General features: G+C 33.8%; 1 protein-coding gene across 3 annotated transcripts in view; it reads right to left on the reverse strand.

Annotated features, from left to right (window-relative positions):
• Window positions 1-16193, reverse strand: part of LOC133671347 (LEAF RUST 10 DISEASE-RESISTANCE LOCUS RECEPTOR-LIKE PROTEIN KINASE-like 1.3) — a 75023-nt gene extending 58830 nt beyond the window's left edge. Inside the window, exons 1-5 of one of the 3 annotated variants that reach the window (XM_062092081.1) lie at window positions 15289-16126; window positions 10441-10470; window positions 10036-10353; window positions 8957-9933; window positions 8159-8824 (exon numbers count right to left, since the gene is read on the reverse strand). In XM_062092081.1, the coding sequence (XP_061948065.1) occupies window positions 8993-9933; window positions 10036-10353; window positions 10441-10470; window positions 15289-16057 (2058 nt within the window). In that variant the 5' untranslated portion in view covers window positions 16058-16126 and the 3' untranslated portion in view covers window positions 8159-8824; window positions 8957-8992. Of the gene's footprint in view, window positions 1-8158; window positions 8825-8956; window positions 9934-10035; window positions 10354-10440; window positions 10471-11761; window positions 14615-15288 lie in introns of those variants that run through there. The other 2 variants (XM_062092080.1, XM_062092083.1) reach the window with 2 other exon arrangements.
• Between the last annotated feature and the right edge of the window lie 543 nt (window positions 16194-16736).

Genomic DNA, 16736 nt, shown 5'->3' on the forward strand with positions numbered 1-16736 from the left:
CTGCTGGCCACAGTTGAATTCATTGTTGCTCTAACCAATAATGAACTGAGAGAATGAAAGATTGTATTTTTAAATACTTGTGTGGCCACAGTTGAATTCATAGTTGCTCTAACCACAATTATAAGTATATTATAATTATAAAACAAACTCTAGTGGATGGCGGATGAACAGTGTAATCTATTGTTTATCAAAACTTATTTCTTTCCTCTTCTTAATTAAAAAATACATAATACTTGAATATATATACATCCATATCTACCAGTCAGGTTAAAATAGTAGTCACTACAACTTTCAACTTTCAAGGGTAAGGAACTTCAAAGTGAACATCAGGGATAGTGTAACAGGAAGAAAAAAAAAGAAGTGGAGAAAGTTCTTGTAATTGACTCGAATCTTGCAAAGATGATTTAAGTTGTTCTAGACTCTTTATGTAGCAGTTCATCAGGGGCGGAATTAGAAAGTAAGATTGTTTTTTGAGGTGAAACATGTAAAATTGGAAGTATAATTAAGAATTTTCAAAATCTTAGTGGTAAAATTTATGATTTTCCAAAGTTTGGGGGGCTTCATGACCTTCCACTATTCAATTTAGTCCCGTCTCTGCCGCCTGCAGTGTAAATAGGAGACTGGTCTAAGAGAGCTTTGCTAGTGGGAAATGGCATTATATTTTCCGTTTGGAGTCATGGGACACGTACCATCGTCCTCCATGCATGGTTTACTAGTATTTGGTCGAGAAGGTTTCATGGCAAAATTCAAGTCTTCGATTGTGAATTGCAAGATCTCTGATGTTTTATCTTTAATAAAGAGTAAGATTTCTATTCAAAATATGAATGCTTGAATTTACTGCTCCAGACCAATAAAATTTTGGCAGGCCACTTCCTGTCAAAAGACTTTATACCATATCAATAATAGTGTGAATCGTCCTTTTACAAACATAGTTCGTTTAGATGTATAAAGTGCAATAAGTTGCCTCTTAATTTCATGAGTCTCACTAAAAATTATAAATTCATGTGAGTTATATTCTTTATCATGATTTGTTAGAAGAACTTTTATTGGCTTGTCATTTTTATTTTTAATAACTGTTTTATATCTTTTAAAGCTTTAAATTTTTTTTGCAAAAAATAAACCCAATTTTTTTTTTATAATCATCAATAAAGATGATTATATATCTTTTACCTTCATTAGAAAGTAGAGTTATTGGCCCACAAATATCTGAATGAACAAGTTTTAATGGCTTTCTTGCTCTCCATGATTTTTCTCATGAAAACTAATTTTGATGTTGTTTGCTTACAACATATTCTTCACAAACATAAAGAGTTGTAATTTAAGGAAAACCCGCATCATTATATACTTTTGATATAGAATTTTTAATCCACCAAAATTAAGATATTTATAGGAAAAATGCCATAGCCATGCTTTCTAATTTAATCTTGTAAAAAAAAAGAGAGTAATATCGTGAAGATATTAAGCCCAATTTGTTATCTCCAATTTTATATACTTTGATTTTAATATAAACTTTGTAATTCTTTTCTTGAAGCTGACCAATGCAAAGTAAATTTGTTTTCAATTCTAGAACAACAAAAACATCAAAGATGGTATTTATGGATAATATTCTTTTTGGTTTGAAGTGCTACCTTCTTTTTTTTTCATAACAAAAACTTTAGACTTATCGCCAAGCTTCACAAAATCTTTATAAAATTCATCTAAATCAAAGAAGATTGACTTATCTCTTCTCATATGATTGTTAAAACTAGTGTCTAAGTACCATAAACTTAGATGATTTTTCTCATTCATATGAAAATTTATCAATAAAGACGTTTCATCTTTTTTCTACAAAATTATGTTTCCACTACCATTACTATTTAAATTAGTTTGATATTTTGATTTGAAATGTTCATAACTGTACCATAAACTCTTGATTTGGCCATTGATTTTGGCTTGTAAAAAGTTGAATGAATGTTGCTATAATTTTTTTTTAAGAATTAAAAGACTAATTATCTTCAAATTACTGATGTGAAAATCTAACATTATTATTGCTTATGCTCCATCTTTTTCCTCAACCACCTCTTTGTAAGGTAAAAGACATTGATTATTAGATGAAACTCATAAAACTTGCTTTTTTTAATCTTGTTGATTCAACTTTTACTCATGAATTAGTAAGGAACTTTGCAATTCATCAATAACCTTAGATTCCTCTATTGAACGCATAACAAAATTAAATTTTGACATAAATGATTGAAGAGTTTTCTCAATGATGATGATATCCTTAATTTTATAGTTAAGGATCCACATATTATTAATGATTGTCATCATTTGTGAAAAATAATATGTGACCGACTAGCTCTCTCATATTCATCTTAAGCAATTTAAATTTTGTTCAAAGTCCTTGAAGTTATTGCTTGTTTGCTCTAATTGTTTCTTAGTACTTTTCAGGATTGATTAGTCAATCGATTGGAAAAGATAATTCTTTTTTAAAGCTTTCAATTGTTGCATTTCTATCTTGTTATTATTGATTTGGTTGATGGTTCAATTATTGTTTTGAAGGCTTTCAATTGTTGCATTTCTATCTTATATTCATCTTAAGCAATTTAGATTTTGTTCAAAGTCCTTGAAGTTACCGTCTCTTTGCTCTAGTTGTTTCTTAGGACTTTTCAAGGTTGATTAATCAGTCGATTGGAAAAGATAATTCTTTGTTTTGAAGTTTTCAATTGTTGCATTTCTATCTTGTTATTATTATTGATCTAGTTGATGGTTCAATTATTGTTTTAAAGCTTTCAATTGTTGCATTTCTATCTCATATTCATCATAAGCAATTTAGATTTTTATCTCTTTACTCTAGTTGTTTCTTAGTACTTTTCAAGGTTGATTAGTCAATCGATTGGAAAAGATAAATCTTTGTTTTGAAGTTTTCAATTATTGCATTCCTATCTTGTTATTATTATTGATCTGGTTGAAACTATATTTGAGAATGAGTTTAAAACAACACAAATTCGAAGTTCATGGATGAAATTATCAGATTTGAGAGTAAATTGGTTAGAAATTGAAGAATTAATAAGTTTTGAAATTTAATTAAAATTTGGATTAGTTTAATTAATGAAATCAGGAGAATTAATAAGTTTGCGGACTTAATTAAAATTTTAATTTAATTAATTAAATAAATTCAGGGATTAATTGAAATTAATCCAAGGGATAAAATTAAAAATTTATTGATTAAGGGACCCAATTGATACATTTCAAAAAATCAGGGACCAATCTAAAATTTGTCAAATTTCATGCCAAATGACGCCGTTTTGGATACTACTGTTCATCATCTGTTGGCTGAAGACCGGTTCAACAGGGGAAAAATCCGGCAGATCATGAACAGGGGAAATTCCAGCAAATCACGGCCACTACACCACGATGCCGTTTCTGAAGCCCACGATCTCTCGCCTCCACGATGCTCGCCATTTCTGGAGGCAGGGACACAAGACTTTCTCTGGCTTTATAAAAGCCGGAGAAAAGCCTCAGTAAGGATGGGGGGGGGGGGGGTGTGGGGGGAGCAAGAGGAGGAACGAGCAAGGGAACGACGAGTGGAAGACGAATAACACAGAAGAAAAAAAATAAAGAAACAGAGGGCAGGGGAGAAAAACAGGGATTACACAGAGAAGGAGAGAAAGGCAGAGGAGAGTCACAGATCAGCCCTGCTATCGTCTTCGTCCCTGCAGAAAAAGAAGAACAAAGAACCAAAGACTATTGACAACCGGCATCACCATTGTCTACTTTCCTTCATCGCAAAACCAGAGGAGACGGAACGCAATCAAAGAAAGAAGCAGAAGGAAAGAACACAAGCAGAGGAAAGTCACCGAGACCGTTGCTACTGCCTTCGGCGTTTCCAGAACCAAGAGAGAAAGCAAAGGAAGACAGAAAGAAGGAACGAGGCGTTGCCTAACCAGTGCACTAACCACCCGCAGCTTCGTCTTCGTTGTCAAGCACACCAGACCAGGTAAGTTCATCCTTTCCCATTCTGCAATTTAATTCATTGGACACTGTTGCCGTGAAGTTTAATTAGCCCTTCACTGTGCACGCACGCGCTGTGCGTGGCTTTGCCCAGCCGGGTCACTGGCCTGGGCCACTGACCGGGCCGGGCTGGCTGGGTCTAGCCCAGCTCGTACGGACTGAGCCGGGCCCAGCCCAAAAAAATATGAGCATGCATAAATAAAATAATATAAATTTATTTTTAGGTTTATTTACTAACGCCAGAGTCAGAAATAAAAATATCGATTTAAATTTATTTTTATTTTATTATATTTTATGCATAAAAATATTTTTTTATTCATTGACGTCAGAGTCAAGAATAAAAATACTGATTTAAATTTATTTTATTTTATAACTATTTAATATTTACAAACGCTAGAGTCGAAAGTATTCGTAGTTGAATATTCATTAATGCCAGAGTCAAGAATATTACACGCAAACCATCATAGCATAAACAAAAAATGTTAGCAATTTATGACAAAACCAGCAATGCAACCTGCCCCAGGCAGGAAGTTTAAGGGATGATAATATCTTTTTTTTTGTGTAACCAGCCTTGTACCATAGAATCTCTGCTGACCGGTCAGGGTTCTTAGTGACCATAATACTAGGTGACAACTCCTTAAACAAGACTATTCCCCATTAAAAAATAGGATGCCAGAAATCCACTATTTTCAAAGATTTATTTTTAAGACCGTCGCGATGTCGGGTGTGACAATTATTATTGATCTGGTTGATGGTTCAATTATTGTTTTGAAGCTTTTAATTGTTACATTTCCATTTAATATTCATCTTAAGCAATTTAGATTTTGTTCAAAGTCCTTGAAGTTACTGTCTCTTTGCTCTAGTTGTTTTTTTGTACTTTTCAAGATTGATTAGTCAATCAATTAGAAAAAATAATTCTTTGTTTTGAAGCTTTCAATTGTTGTATTTCTATCTTGTTATTATTAATTTGGTTGATGGTTCAATTATTTATTGAGAAAAAAAATTCTCCGTAACTTCTTAGAACTTAGAAAAGTATCCATTAACATGCTCCAAAATCATAATGAAAATTATTCATTGGAGACTCTTTTCTAATGCTATTAGAGGATGATTTCTGGTTTGTTTTGGAGGTTGTTTATGCCTTGGAAGGTTCCTATTACTGCTATAAATTTTCTAATTTTGGACTCTCTTTTCTGCCATTAAAGAGATGATAATATCTTTCCTTTTGTGTAACCAGTCTTGTACCATAGAATCTCTGTTGACCGGTTAGGGTTCTTAGTGACCATAATACTTGGTGACAACTTCTTAAACAAGACTATTCTCCATTAAAGAATAGGATGACATAAATCCACTATTTTCAAATATTTATTTTTAAGACTATCACGATGTCGGGTGTGACAATTATTATTGATCTGGTTGATGGTTCAATTATTGTTTTGAAGCTTTTAATTGTTGCATTTCCATCTCATATTCATCTTGCAGGAAAGTAGTTTCCTTTTGGAAAGTGAATTCCTGGGAAAGTGAATTCCAGGAAAGTGAATTCCGGAAAAGTATTTTCCGATGTTTGGTAGTGTAATGGAAAATAAGTTGGAAAACACTTTCCAGTGTTTGGTTATGTTATGGAAAATGAGCTGGAAAATAACTTATTAATGTTTTATTTTTTCAAGTTTATCAAAATAATGAGGAACAAATCTTACAAATTAAAAAGTTGAATGAGAATGAAATTGAAAAAAAAAAATATAATTTCATAAATTATCTCAAATAAAATAAATAATAATCAAAATAATAGAGATCAAATCTAAAAAATTAAAAAAAAATAAAAGGTGAAGAAATTAAAATAATAATAATTAACATTTCATAAATTATTTTAAATAAAATAAGTAAAAATCAAAAGAATGAGGATCAAATTTGATAGACAAAAAATTTCAATAAAAAAATGATAAGGAAAAAGCAAATAGCAATTATAAAAATAAGGACCAAAATTAATATAAAAATTAAATTTTAAGAGAAGAAATTGAAAAATAAATATTCAAAACAAATTATATATAGCAATCAAAAGTTTGAGGATCAAATTTGATATAATCAGCAAATAATGACATTTCTAAATTTTTCACAACTTCCGGAAAGTGTTTTCCGCCCAAATTTTTCAGGAAAACACTTTCCTGAAAACCAAGCCAAATTTTCCTTTGACTGGAAAGTGTTTTCCATTGACCAACTTTTCCAATGGCAAACAAACACATGAAAGTTTGGAAAGTGGTTTCCCGGAAACCACTTTCCGGAAAACAAACACAAATTTTTCTTTGACTGGAAAGTGTTTTTCGTTGACCGAAAAGTGTTTCCGTTGACCAGAAAGTGTTTTCCGTTGACCGGAAAGTGTTTTCCGTTGACCAACTTTCCTAGTGGCAAACAAACACAGGAAAGTTTGGAAAGTGATTTCCCGGAAAATGAATTCCGGGAAACAAACATGGCCTAAAGCAATTTAGATTTTGTTCAAAGTCCTTGAAGTTACTGTCTCTTTGCTCTAATTGTTTTTTTGTACTTTTCAAGATTGATTAGTTAATCAATTAAAAAAGATAATTTTTTGTTTTGAAGCTTTTAATTATTGTATTTTTATCTTGTTATTATTAATTTGGTTGATGGTTCAATTATTTATTGAGAAAAAAATTCTCCATAACTTCTTAGAACTTGGAAAGTTATCCATTAATATGCTCCAAAGATCATAATGAAAATTATTCACTGGAGACTCTTTTCTAATGCTATTAAAGGATGATTTCTAGTTTGTTTTGGAGGTTGTTTATGCCTTGGAAGGTCCCTATTGCTGCTGTAAATTTTCTAATTTTGTAATCTCTTTTCTGCCATTAAAGTATGTTAAAATTGTTGTGTTTTGGAGTTGCTACTGTAATTTTCTACGTTGTATTTTGCAACTACTTGTTTTGACTTTTCTAGCTGCGTTCATAGGCTACTATGTTGCTGATGTTGTGTGGTGCAATTGCAAGAGGTTCTTGCATCTACGAGAGGCTATCGTTGCATCTGCTTACTGCCAAAAACGTCGCCGCGTTTGCTACCATCAAAAGGAAAAAGGCTACTATGTTTAAAAACACTAAATCACGCAAGTATTTGAACTCCCAAGTTTTTATTAATGGATTCAATATTTTTAAAAAATTTTAAATATATTTGCTCTCATATTTATTTATAAAAAAATTACAACATCTAATTATCATAATCTAATAATAAATATTCTAATTAATTAAATAAGTTTTATGTATACAAATCTTTTCTAATCAAGAATACCTACTTGAACTAAGATTTTCACTATTATCTCAAGCATTTAAAGGTGAAAAAAATCAAAAAATTAATTAAATTGAAAAAATAAAAAAATAAAAAAAACTAAATTAAAAATAAAATGAATTAACCAATTAAAAAATTAAAAAAAACATTTAATTTGATTTAGTTTCAGTTTTAATAATCTAAATCGATTAACCACATCAAACTGGTTCAATTATATTTGAAAGAAGAAAAAATAAATAAATATAAACTTTTCTTCTAACCCTAGAGACCAATTCAAACCCAACCGGTTCCTCCCCCAATTTTTCTCTCAATCTCAGCGTCTCCCCTTCTCTGGTTTCTATCTTCTCGTCTTCTCCAGGAACTCTACAATTCTCAGCTACATTTGACAGCGGATTTAAGTGAGAAACTTGATAAAACTGAGGTAGTTAACTTTAGGTGGTCAACACGTAGAGCTTCTTCATTCTGCTTTTCTGCTTCCACCAGCAAGATCTTCGTTTATTATTCTCTTCGTTGAAAATTCAAAAAAAGCTCGAGGAAACTAAAAAATCATAAGTAGATCTAGAAGAAAAAAACAGACAAGCAAACATAACTATAAAGCAGAAGGGATTTTTTATATCTAATCTCCTCAAATCTGTTGAAGCATCTTGTACTTAAGTTTTCCTTTCTATTGTTTGAATGCAATTAGTAAATCTGTATTGTTGGAGAGAAGTGGTGTAAAAGAATGTTTGGATATCCTTGATGAAAGATATGATTCCATTCTTTGCTCTGGTTTCATTGCTCAGTAGTTTATGTCAAATCAACAAATATTTGGTCGGTTTATGTCAAATCAACACATATATGTCGAATCAAATTTTCTATATATACATATAAACACTCAAGACAGTTTGCTATGAATCAAATCACTATTTTCTAAATGTGAAAATCATCAACTTCCAATATCTAAAAGAAATTAATACAATGGCCACCCAAGTTTCCTGTGAATGCAAATCATTTTTGGTGAACAAGAAAGCGATACATCAACCAGAAACGAAGAAAACTATCAATCAACAACCAACGTCTGGCCTATCATGTTGTAGAAAGACAACAGATCGGACAACTTTTCTACAGAAGTGTTTCCCATCTTGTCAAAATTTCCCTCCCCTCGTTCATCTTCAGTTTTCCCATGTAAGAGCCTGCATTCCTCGTTACACCCACCTGCTTCAACCTATTCTCTTGTTGCAGGCTCAAAGCTGTGTCTGACTGTTTAAATAACATGATAATTAACGACATAAGATCAGAAACCTGAAAAAAAACAACACTTTTAACACCCTATGAAATGTGATGTATGGAAGTTGGAACAGTAATCAATCTGAAGAAATTCCTCTCCAACTTGTATTTCTGATTGTTTTGACGGATTCATTCCTTTGCCAGTAGTGTATATATCTTTCGAAAGTGAGAAACGTCTAATGAATAACTTTCCTGTTCTTCTCTAGTTTTGCTTGATCTAGCTTTAGAGGATTCGGTACTATTAAGCTTCTTCTGATAGGTATATATCAGCCACCGCGAATTCCTGCATAATAGCTTTATGTTAGTCCACAAACATATCAACCATAAATTGTTTCATCAAAACAACAGCAACAAAGAAAAAAAATACTGAATCACGAACTCATTTATTGTATGACACTTTGAATTTACTACTCACGGATTTTATGCTAGAAGGATAAGGAAATCTCTACAGCTAGTAGGAATGGGGTGTTTTAGTGGAAGAACTGCTTTCCCAGAATTGATCACTTATTGAGTCTGCTGAAAGTTGAAGTGGGGAAGAAGCATGCTTCAATAGCCCAACATCATCCTCACTAATATCCAATACATCTGCCTTTTCTGCTCCATAATTTTCTTTCTCAATTCTTTTCAATATCTCCAACACTTCTTCCATAGTTGGCCTCATTTCCCTCTGTTTTTGCAAACACCGGAAAGCTAATTCTGCAACTGATGTTACCATCCTCCTCACTACGAAATCCTTATCAAATCCAAGAAATGGATCAACCAACTCATTCAAAGCATGATTTTGGATCATGTTGACTGCCATGTTGGACAGATTAATATCGTGCCGACGCCTATTGGTGTCCACTGCTTGTAAAGCTGATATCAGCTCAATCAAGACTACGCCAAAGCTGTAAACATCACTCTTGTCCGTGAGTTGGTAGCATTGATAATACTCCGGATCAACATATCCAGGTGTTCCTTGTGGAGCAGTCGTTAAATGAGTGGCATTAGTTGGGAACAATCGGGACAAACCAAAATCAGCCACTTTGACACAGAAGTCATTGTCTAGGAGAATGTTATTGGTTTTTACATCTCGATGTATGACATCTGAAGCATGGAGGTACACCAGCGCACTGGCTGTCTCTATGGCAATGCTTAGCCGAACAGGCAAAGTGAGCAAGCCAGAGTTTGACTGTCTTCCATGAAGATGATCAGCAACAGTTCCATTAGGAATGTATTCATAAACGAGTAGAAGCTCTCGGCTGTGCCTGGAGGTACATCCGTGAAGTTTCACCAGATTCCGGTGTTGTAAATGGGCTAGGATCTCAATTTCATTCATAAACTGCTCAGTACGTTTCATGTTGTTCTCATATAGGCGCTTGACGGCGACCTCATGCCCATCCCTGAGTACACCTGATAAACAAGCAATAGCAATAGAAATTTAGAAAGAGTCAACAAAGCAGTTAATGGATGCAAGTTCCTATACTGCAAAATGAAATCATTTCATCTTCTAACCATAATAAACAATGCCAAACCCTCCATCTCCAAGTTCTCTTGAAGAATCAAAAAAGTTGGTTGCTTCCTCAAGTTCATCATAGCTGAAAACCCGAACTCCAAAGTAGGTACTACCCTTATCAATGTCAGACTTCAAGGAGGTAAGAGAAGGGGTGGTTTGAGAGAGATTAGTTGAGGTAGCAAGGCCTTTGCTTGAAGGAGTTGCTATAGGAAGTTCTTCGGTTTTCTCTAGGGCAGCTTTTCTTCTCCTCCGTTGTATAAAGGCCAAGATCCAGAATCCCACAAAGGCACCAATAACAGCACCTGCTGAGCTAAGTCCTGGAGATGAAAATAAATAAATAAACGAAAATGCTCAGCATGTATTTTTGGTGTTGATTTTATAAAGTGTGTGTAGCAGAACTATACCAATTTCGAGTGCACTGTTTCGAGACTTCTCTGCAAAAAAATCATGAAAGCCAGAAACATCAATGACCACATTGAAGCAAGTTTTCAGTAGGCAGTAGGCACTTAGTAAGCATGATCAATTGGACTGAACTTGAAATATGATAGTGGTTATCTCAATTATTATTTGTTGAACACAAAATAATTCATGTCTTGATTCAGATTATATACATACAAGCTACTGTCCTAAAGAAACTGGAACATTAAGGGAAGCAGGTTCTCCCTTGCGAAAATCGCAGAGAGGCATTGCAAAAAACAGAGAAAACAGGGGAATCAAACTATGAGTAATTGAATTGTTCAATTTTCCCTATCACTAAACACAACTAATAAAGAAATAAGTATCAATGGCTGCAAAAAAAAAAAAAAAAAAAAACTCCCACAGCGATTAACTTAGAGTTAATTAACATCTCATGAACAAGATGTGGATCGTATTGTGTATTCAAATTATCACCACATAGAGCTCCAACTTTCTTAGGGTCATAGTCAACAGAAGACTGAAGAAAGAAGCTTAATTTCGAACATTGAACTTCTTAATAAATAACCTCGAATTGCTACAATTAATTATTCATTAAGACTACACAAAAACCAATGGACTTGCAAGCATCTGAAAGTAATTCAAACATCGATTATTGAAATTATTGAAGCGTTTGCTTGAAAACTATCATACCCATAAATCAACAAAGACGAAATATGACAGGATAAAACCTGACCTGACTCAAATATGCAGCAGAAGTTCTGAAACATAATTTTGTTCCTTGATTACTTAGAAGAGTAGGATGGCTAGTTGCATTTCACTAAACAAGAAACCTGGACTAGTTGAAGCAGGAACCTGGACCAATTTCAGTTCACTAAACGAGGAGCCTGGACTGGTGGGAATGAAGAGTATTTAGTAATTCTAGATTAACGGAGAGTAATTTCATTAGACAGTCTCTTGCTCCTACTACTGCTAAAGAAACTCATACTAGGTTGGGAATACTTTAAGGATTGCTCCTTGTGACAAAGGGCTACCTTTATTTTCATTCTATAAAGTCTATCAGTTAATCGAAGTCTTCGTTTCCTTGATATACTGGAATTAAATGGTCAAGGAAGGTGTTCTCTTCAGGATCATGGAGCTTTGAACAATTCCTAATAGCTAGCTAGGTTCCTCCCTCTACTCAAAGGAGCGATTCACACCTGTTTCTTTTACTAGAGGTCCTCCTACATCACCTAGCCTGGAGGGCATATCTTAGATTTCAGCTGTCTCTATCTATCCAATCATGGCATCAAGAAAGAAAAGAGGACATACTTGTAGATTGACTAGGTGCCTGTGGTGATGATGAGCATTCAAAATCTTGAGGTTGACCCGCACAGTAACAAGTGAATGCTGTAGTGGTCTTGTTGTACCCACACTGACCACCAGAAGATTCACATGTATCACATAATGAATCATTTGCACTCCACTCCAACTCAAAACCTTGATTAATAGCTTCAAGAAACTCTGATACATTTGGACTGACTAGAATTGGCACAATAGCTGATTGATGGGCAGGAAATTTAACACTATTGTTGCATGTTGTCAGGTAGCTGATTAAGCTGGGATCAGTAATACTAAGGACAGAGAAGTTGACTGTTATAAAGTTTCCCACCATAACAGTGTCGTTAATGTTGCAAGTAAACTGAGATGATAACGCTGGTGGGCTTGGACTAGGGCAACCATAGTATAGTGTTACCTCAGCATGATCTGAAGTGGAACTCAAGAGATTTGGATTCAAAGAGGTGTTGGAAAGGAGAGTAGGACAGAGATTTTCTGTGTAATCTGTTCTAGAAACATTGAGAGTCCGCGACCGGTTATTGATGCCAAGGAGTTTGTAAGTCGATCGCATGATTGTGATCTCCGGAAATTGGTTGCTGCAACCGAGCTCAAACCCGGGATAGCCACAGTAATCAGGCCTATCGGATCCCGAGAAAGGATAACCAACACCCTTAATATTTCCGCAATCAAATGACTTCATGCAGTTCAGATATCGCTCATCATCAGCAGCAAACACAGGTGCTGAACCACAGACCAAGGCTATGGTTAGGAGTAGGATAAGCCAAGACATGGCCTGAAGGAGTAGCGGTCGTGTTTTTGCAGAGGGATTGACAGGAAACGTTGTTCAAGTATTGAGTTAAGAGGAAAAAACACATAGGTGGGAGTTATTTACTCGATCAATACAATAGAACTGGTAGTACGTATTTGACCAAAGGGGATTTTGTCAAAGAGAAGCTTCCATTAGAATGGTGAGAGTGGCATCAACGTAATTCAGGTGGCCAAACAAGTAGGGAGGTCATTTTGTCAGCAAGATAATGTGTATTTTGAATCCTGATAGTCAAATTCTGTGTTCTTGTTAAAATTGTCAAGTTCATGTCTTAAATGTATGGCTTTATACTTATTGTACTACGGCCACCGTAAACATTGGTATCTGAATACTAGAAAGATACTTTTGATTAGTAGGTAAAAATATATATTTTCTTGCAACCTAATTTCTGGGTGACTAAAAGGTACATTTGGAATTGCGGTATAAAAAGTTGGTTAAAATTTATTTATTTTTATTTAAAATTAATTTTTAATTTTTTTTAAATATTTCTAAAAAAAACACTTTAAAAAACAATATTTATTATATTTCCAAACATCCTAAAAAAAATTTGTCCTCACAAGTATTAATGATGTTGAACTTTTGATCGAATAAATAACCTGTTCTAAGTTTTTTATTGTTAAACAACAATATAAATTATAATCTAAAATTTTACTTTGAGATTGAAATGATTTTTTAATATGTAATATTAGAATAATGATGATGAGTTTAATAGCTAGCTAGAAAATCGTGTTAACAGAACTCACAAAATACCGAGAACAGGCTTCGTCAAGAATTTAAAGAGCTGACTATTGAGTTTGGCTTAAAGTGGAAAGTGATGTGGCCACTTGACACAAGCGATTGCATAGCACTTTTGGTAGACCCTTATACACCAAATCATTTCTTACTTTAATCGTCACTGGGTCACGCGCTAAATAGGAAGAAGAGATGTCTATTCCTGTTTTCATGGCAGCTACAAGCCTTTATATATTATTTTAATTTCATGATATATCTTTAGATTATTTAGTTTTTAAGATCTTAATGTTGCTCCAAGTATGAATTTATTAAATGAAAATCTATATATAAAAAAAAGAGTCATAAACACAGCACTACTTTCACATTATAAAAATATAAAAATTAAATATAATTTATTGTAAATAATATGAGTTACTGTAACCTTATATATAGATATCCTTTGTGCTATTATTTTGGCTGATTAAGTTTATATATATGGTATGATGACGAATCAAGGAAAAAGAATTTTGTGATGTTACGGTGCCCTATGTTTAAATTGCTAGAGTAAACGTGTGAAATATTTAAAATTAATTTCATAGATGCCACCTAAAGTCAAATCAGACGAAAACAGGAGGTGGGAATTTGAAGTTTCAGATGATAGATTATTCCAGGAAAAAGAACAAAGAAGAAAATGACATCTGCAGAAAGACCAAGTCTCTGATTTGGACTCCATTTCTGCATCACCTTGTGAATTTCCTGGTGTTTTCCTACCTTATTTTCCCCCATATTTTAATTATCAAATGCTCCCTGTAATTTCTATTATGTTTGATTAGATTTGCTAATTCCAATCGAATAATTAATTATTATTTCTTCGGGGTTTAGGTTGTTTGTGGTATGAGATCCTTCCTAAATCACCATCTCATCTCCCCTGAATATCCATGCAAGCTAAGGTAAAAATATGCCAGAGAGTCTCGGACCACCACTCCCCGAATCCCCCCTACTGGTGCAAGAATTTACAAATCCTTCGTTATTGTATGTTTTTGTTTGGTACTTTGCCGGTCCAGCCGTCAAGGAATATGAACAGCTCCAAGACGCAACAATCACATGCATGTTAAAAATGGAAAAATTCATAGTTATAATTTTTGCTCGGCCGTCAATTTTATAATCGCTGACTTGAGGCTTAACCTAAGACCAAGTTAATAGGAGAATTCAGTTTTTTAAAAAAAGATGTTATTTTTTATTTTTTAAGAATAAAACCCCAAACAATTTCCTTTCAAGTTTCGTTTTTTTTTTTTATATAAAAGAACTTGAATTGGCATGAGCACGATCTAGATCTTAAGAAGATCAATATCAAATCGAGTCTTATAAAATTATTTTAATTCAAAAGGGGATATTTTGTAGGAAAAAAAAAGTTGTGACTTAATTAACAAACACTCAGGGAAGAGATTAAAACATCATGGAAATGAAAACAGAGGGATATAATAATATTGTTTTTTTTATAATGAGATGGACTAACTAATTATTTTTCTAATAAAACGAGGACTGAATAATAATTTAGGCAATTCTTAAAGCAGACAAGTTAAATTCTTAGCTATGATCAATTAGTTGACAAAAATCACATATAATTTTCTCTGTCAGTTCAAAAAATCTGCAGAACATGCCATCAAGATTTCCTACGACTAGTTGTATGATAAGACACCATGGGCATCAATTTAACTATGGTGTGACCATTTCCTAACCAGAAAGCTGTCCCTTACTCCCATGGTCTACTTCTGCAGTTCGAGCCTCCCTAGCTAATAGACTATTCAAGTGGTTCTAAGAGATCATCATCATCATTATTATATTGATGTTTACTTCTGTCCAAGTCTATTTAAAATAAAATTAAAATAACAAAACAGGAACGGAACTAATTAAGGTGTGTGAAGCATCAACAAGTGACTGGAGTTCATCATAAACTGATTCGAGGAGAAGTTGAGGTACATACCTCGAGCACATGTTTTTGATCCTCTTGATTGATTTGGACAGTAACAAGTTGTTTGATTAGTTACATAGTCAATACCACAAACTCCTGAAGACATTTTGCATTCCCAACACGCATCCCTATCGACCTTCAATCTTACCTCGAATCCTTTTTTCAGGTGTTCTTCCAAAGCTTGCAGATTCCAGATTGGTGGCCATTCTCTTCTAGAAACTGGCACCAAGACACTACGATTGCATTCCCCTGGACCAGTATCTCCTTTTTGGATATAACCACCTTGATCATTAACCTCATTTATTTTGCAAGTGAAAGGTATACCAGGACTAGGTATGGTTGGAGGAGCATCCTTGCAACCATAAATTATTGTAAGATTTTTGTAACCCTCATCAGACTCGAAAACCTTAGGATTGAACGTGCTGTTCTTAAATTGAGGTGAACACAATCCAACAAAGGAGTCCTCTCTTGCAATCCTGAGAATTCCAGCATACTGATTGATTTCCAAAACACGATATGCAACCTGATTGATATTCATCTTGGTGAAATTATTCTCACACCTGAGCTTCAATTCAGGAAAGCCACAGGCAGGTGAGCTGTCATTTCCCCAGAATGGAAAATCCGCAGAAATACCCCCACATTCAAACTTTTTACTACAGGCAGTGTACAGGCCATCGTTGCTCGAGGATGAAGGAACTTGAATGAAGAGCAACAATACAAGAACAAAAATTGAAAGAAAAGAAAAGGCCGAGGAATTCATTCTGGCAAGAGGAAGTAGCATATAGGAGAAATGGAATTGTGTGTTAGCAAAATGGGCTTGGTTGCTTCAGGGATGGTTTCGAGTATAAAGAGACGAGTCTTGACTTGCTAATTATCAATTTCAGGTAAATAAATACATCAGAAAGGGATAGATGTGAACGCAATACTTGGATTTAAATGCTTGGTGGACTCAAAGTTTGTAATTTATTTGTTTCTTGGGAAAGGGCTACCACATTAATTTCTTTCTACGAGGCCTCCATTTGCAAAATGAAGTCTTGTAGGGTATGCATCACTGTCTTGGGGACTAAAAGCAGAGAACAGAATCGGTCAAATATATTAAAAGGACACGCAAAAAAATCCTCGGAAAATTATGTATGTGGTTGATGATACTAACATGAAATCGGGTCTCTCTCGTATACCTAATAACAAAAATTAAGAGAAAATGATTGGGTTGTCCAATTGTTCAAACCAAGGTTCAACAAAACTTCCCGAAAATAAAAAGAAAAAAAGGCAGCTTTGCCAAGACCATATTGGACCTATCACAATAGAAATAGATCATGGACGGCCCCTATTCTCATTAATTAGATGGAATCTTTTTATTTATTTATTTAATTCTTAAATATGTAGGTGATTTTACATTGATGTTCATAATTCGTTTTTTATTTTATTTTTTTATGAATTTATATAGTCACAAATCAACA

The sequence above is a fragment of the Populus nigra genome, chromosome 13 (assembly GCF_951802175.1).
Source record: "Populus nigra chromosome 13, ddPopNigr1.1, whole genome shotgun sequence".
NCBI lineage: Eukaryota > Viridiplantae > Streptophyta > Magnoliopsida > Malpighiales > Salicaceae > Populus > Populus nigra.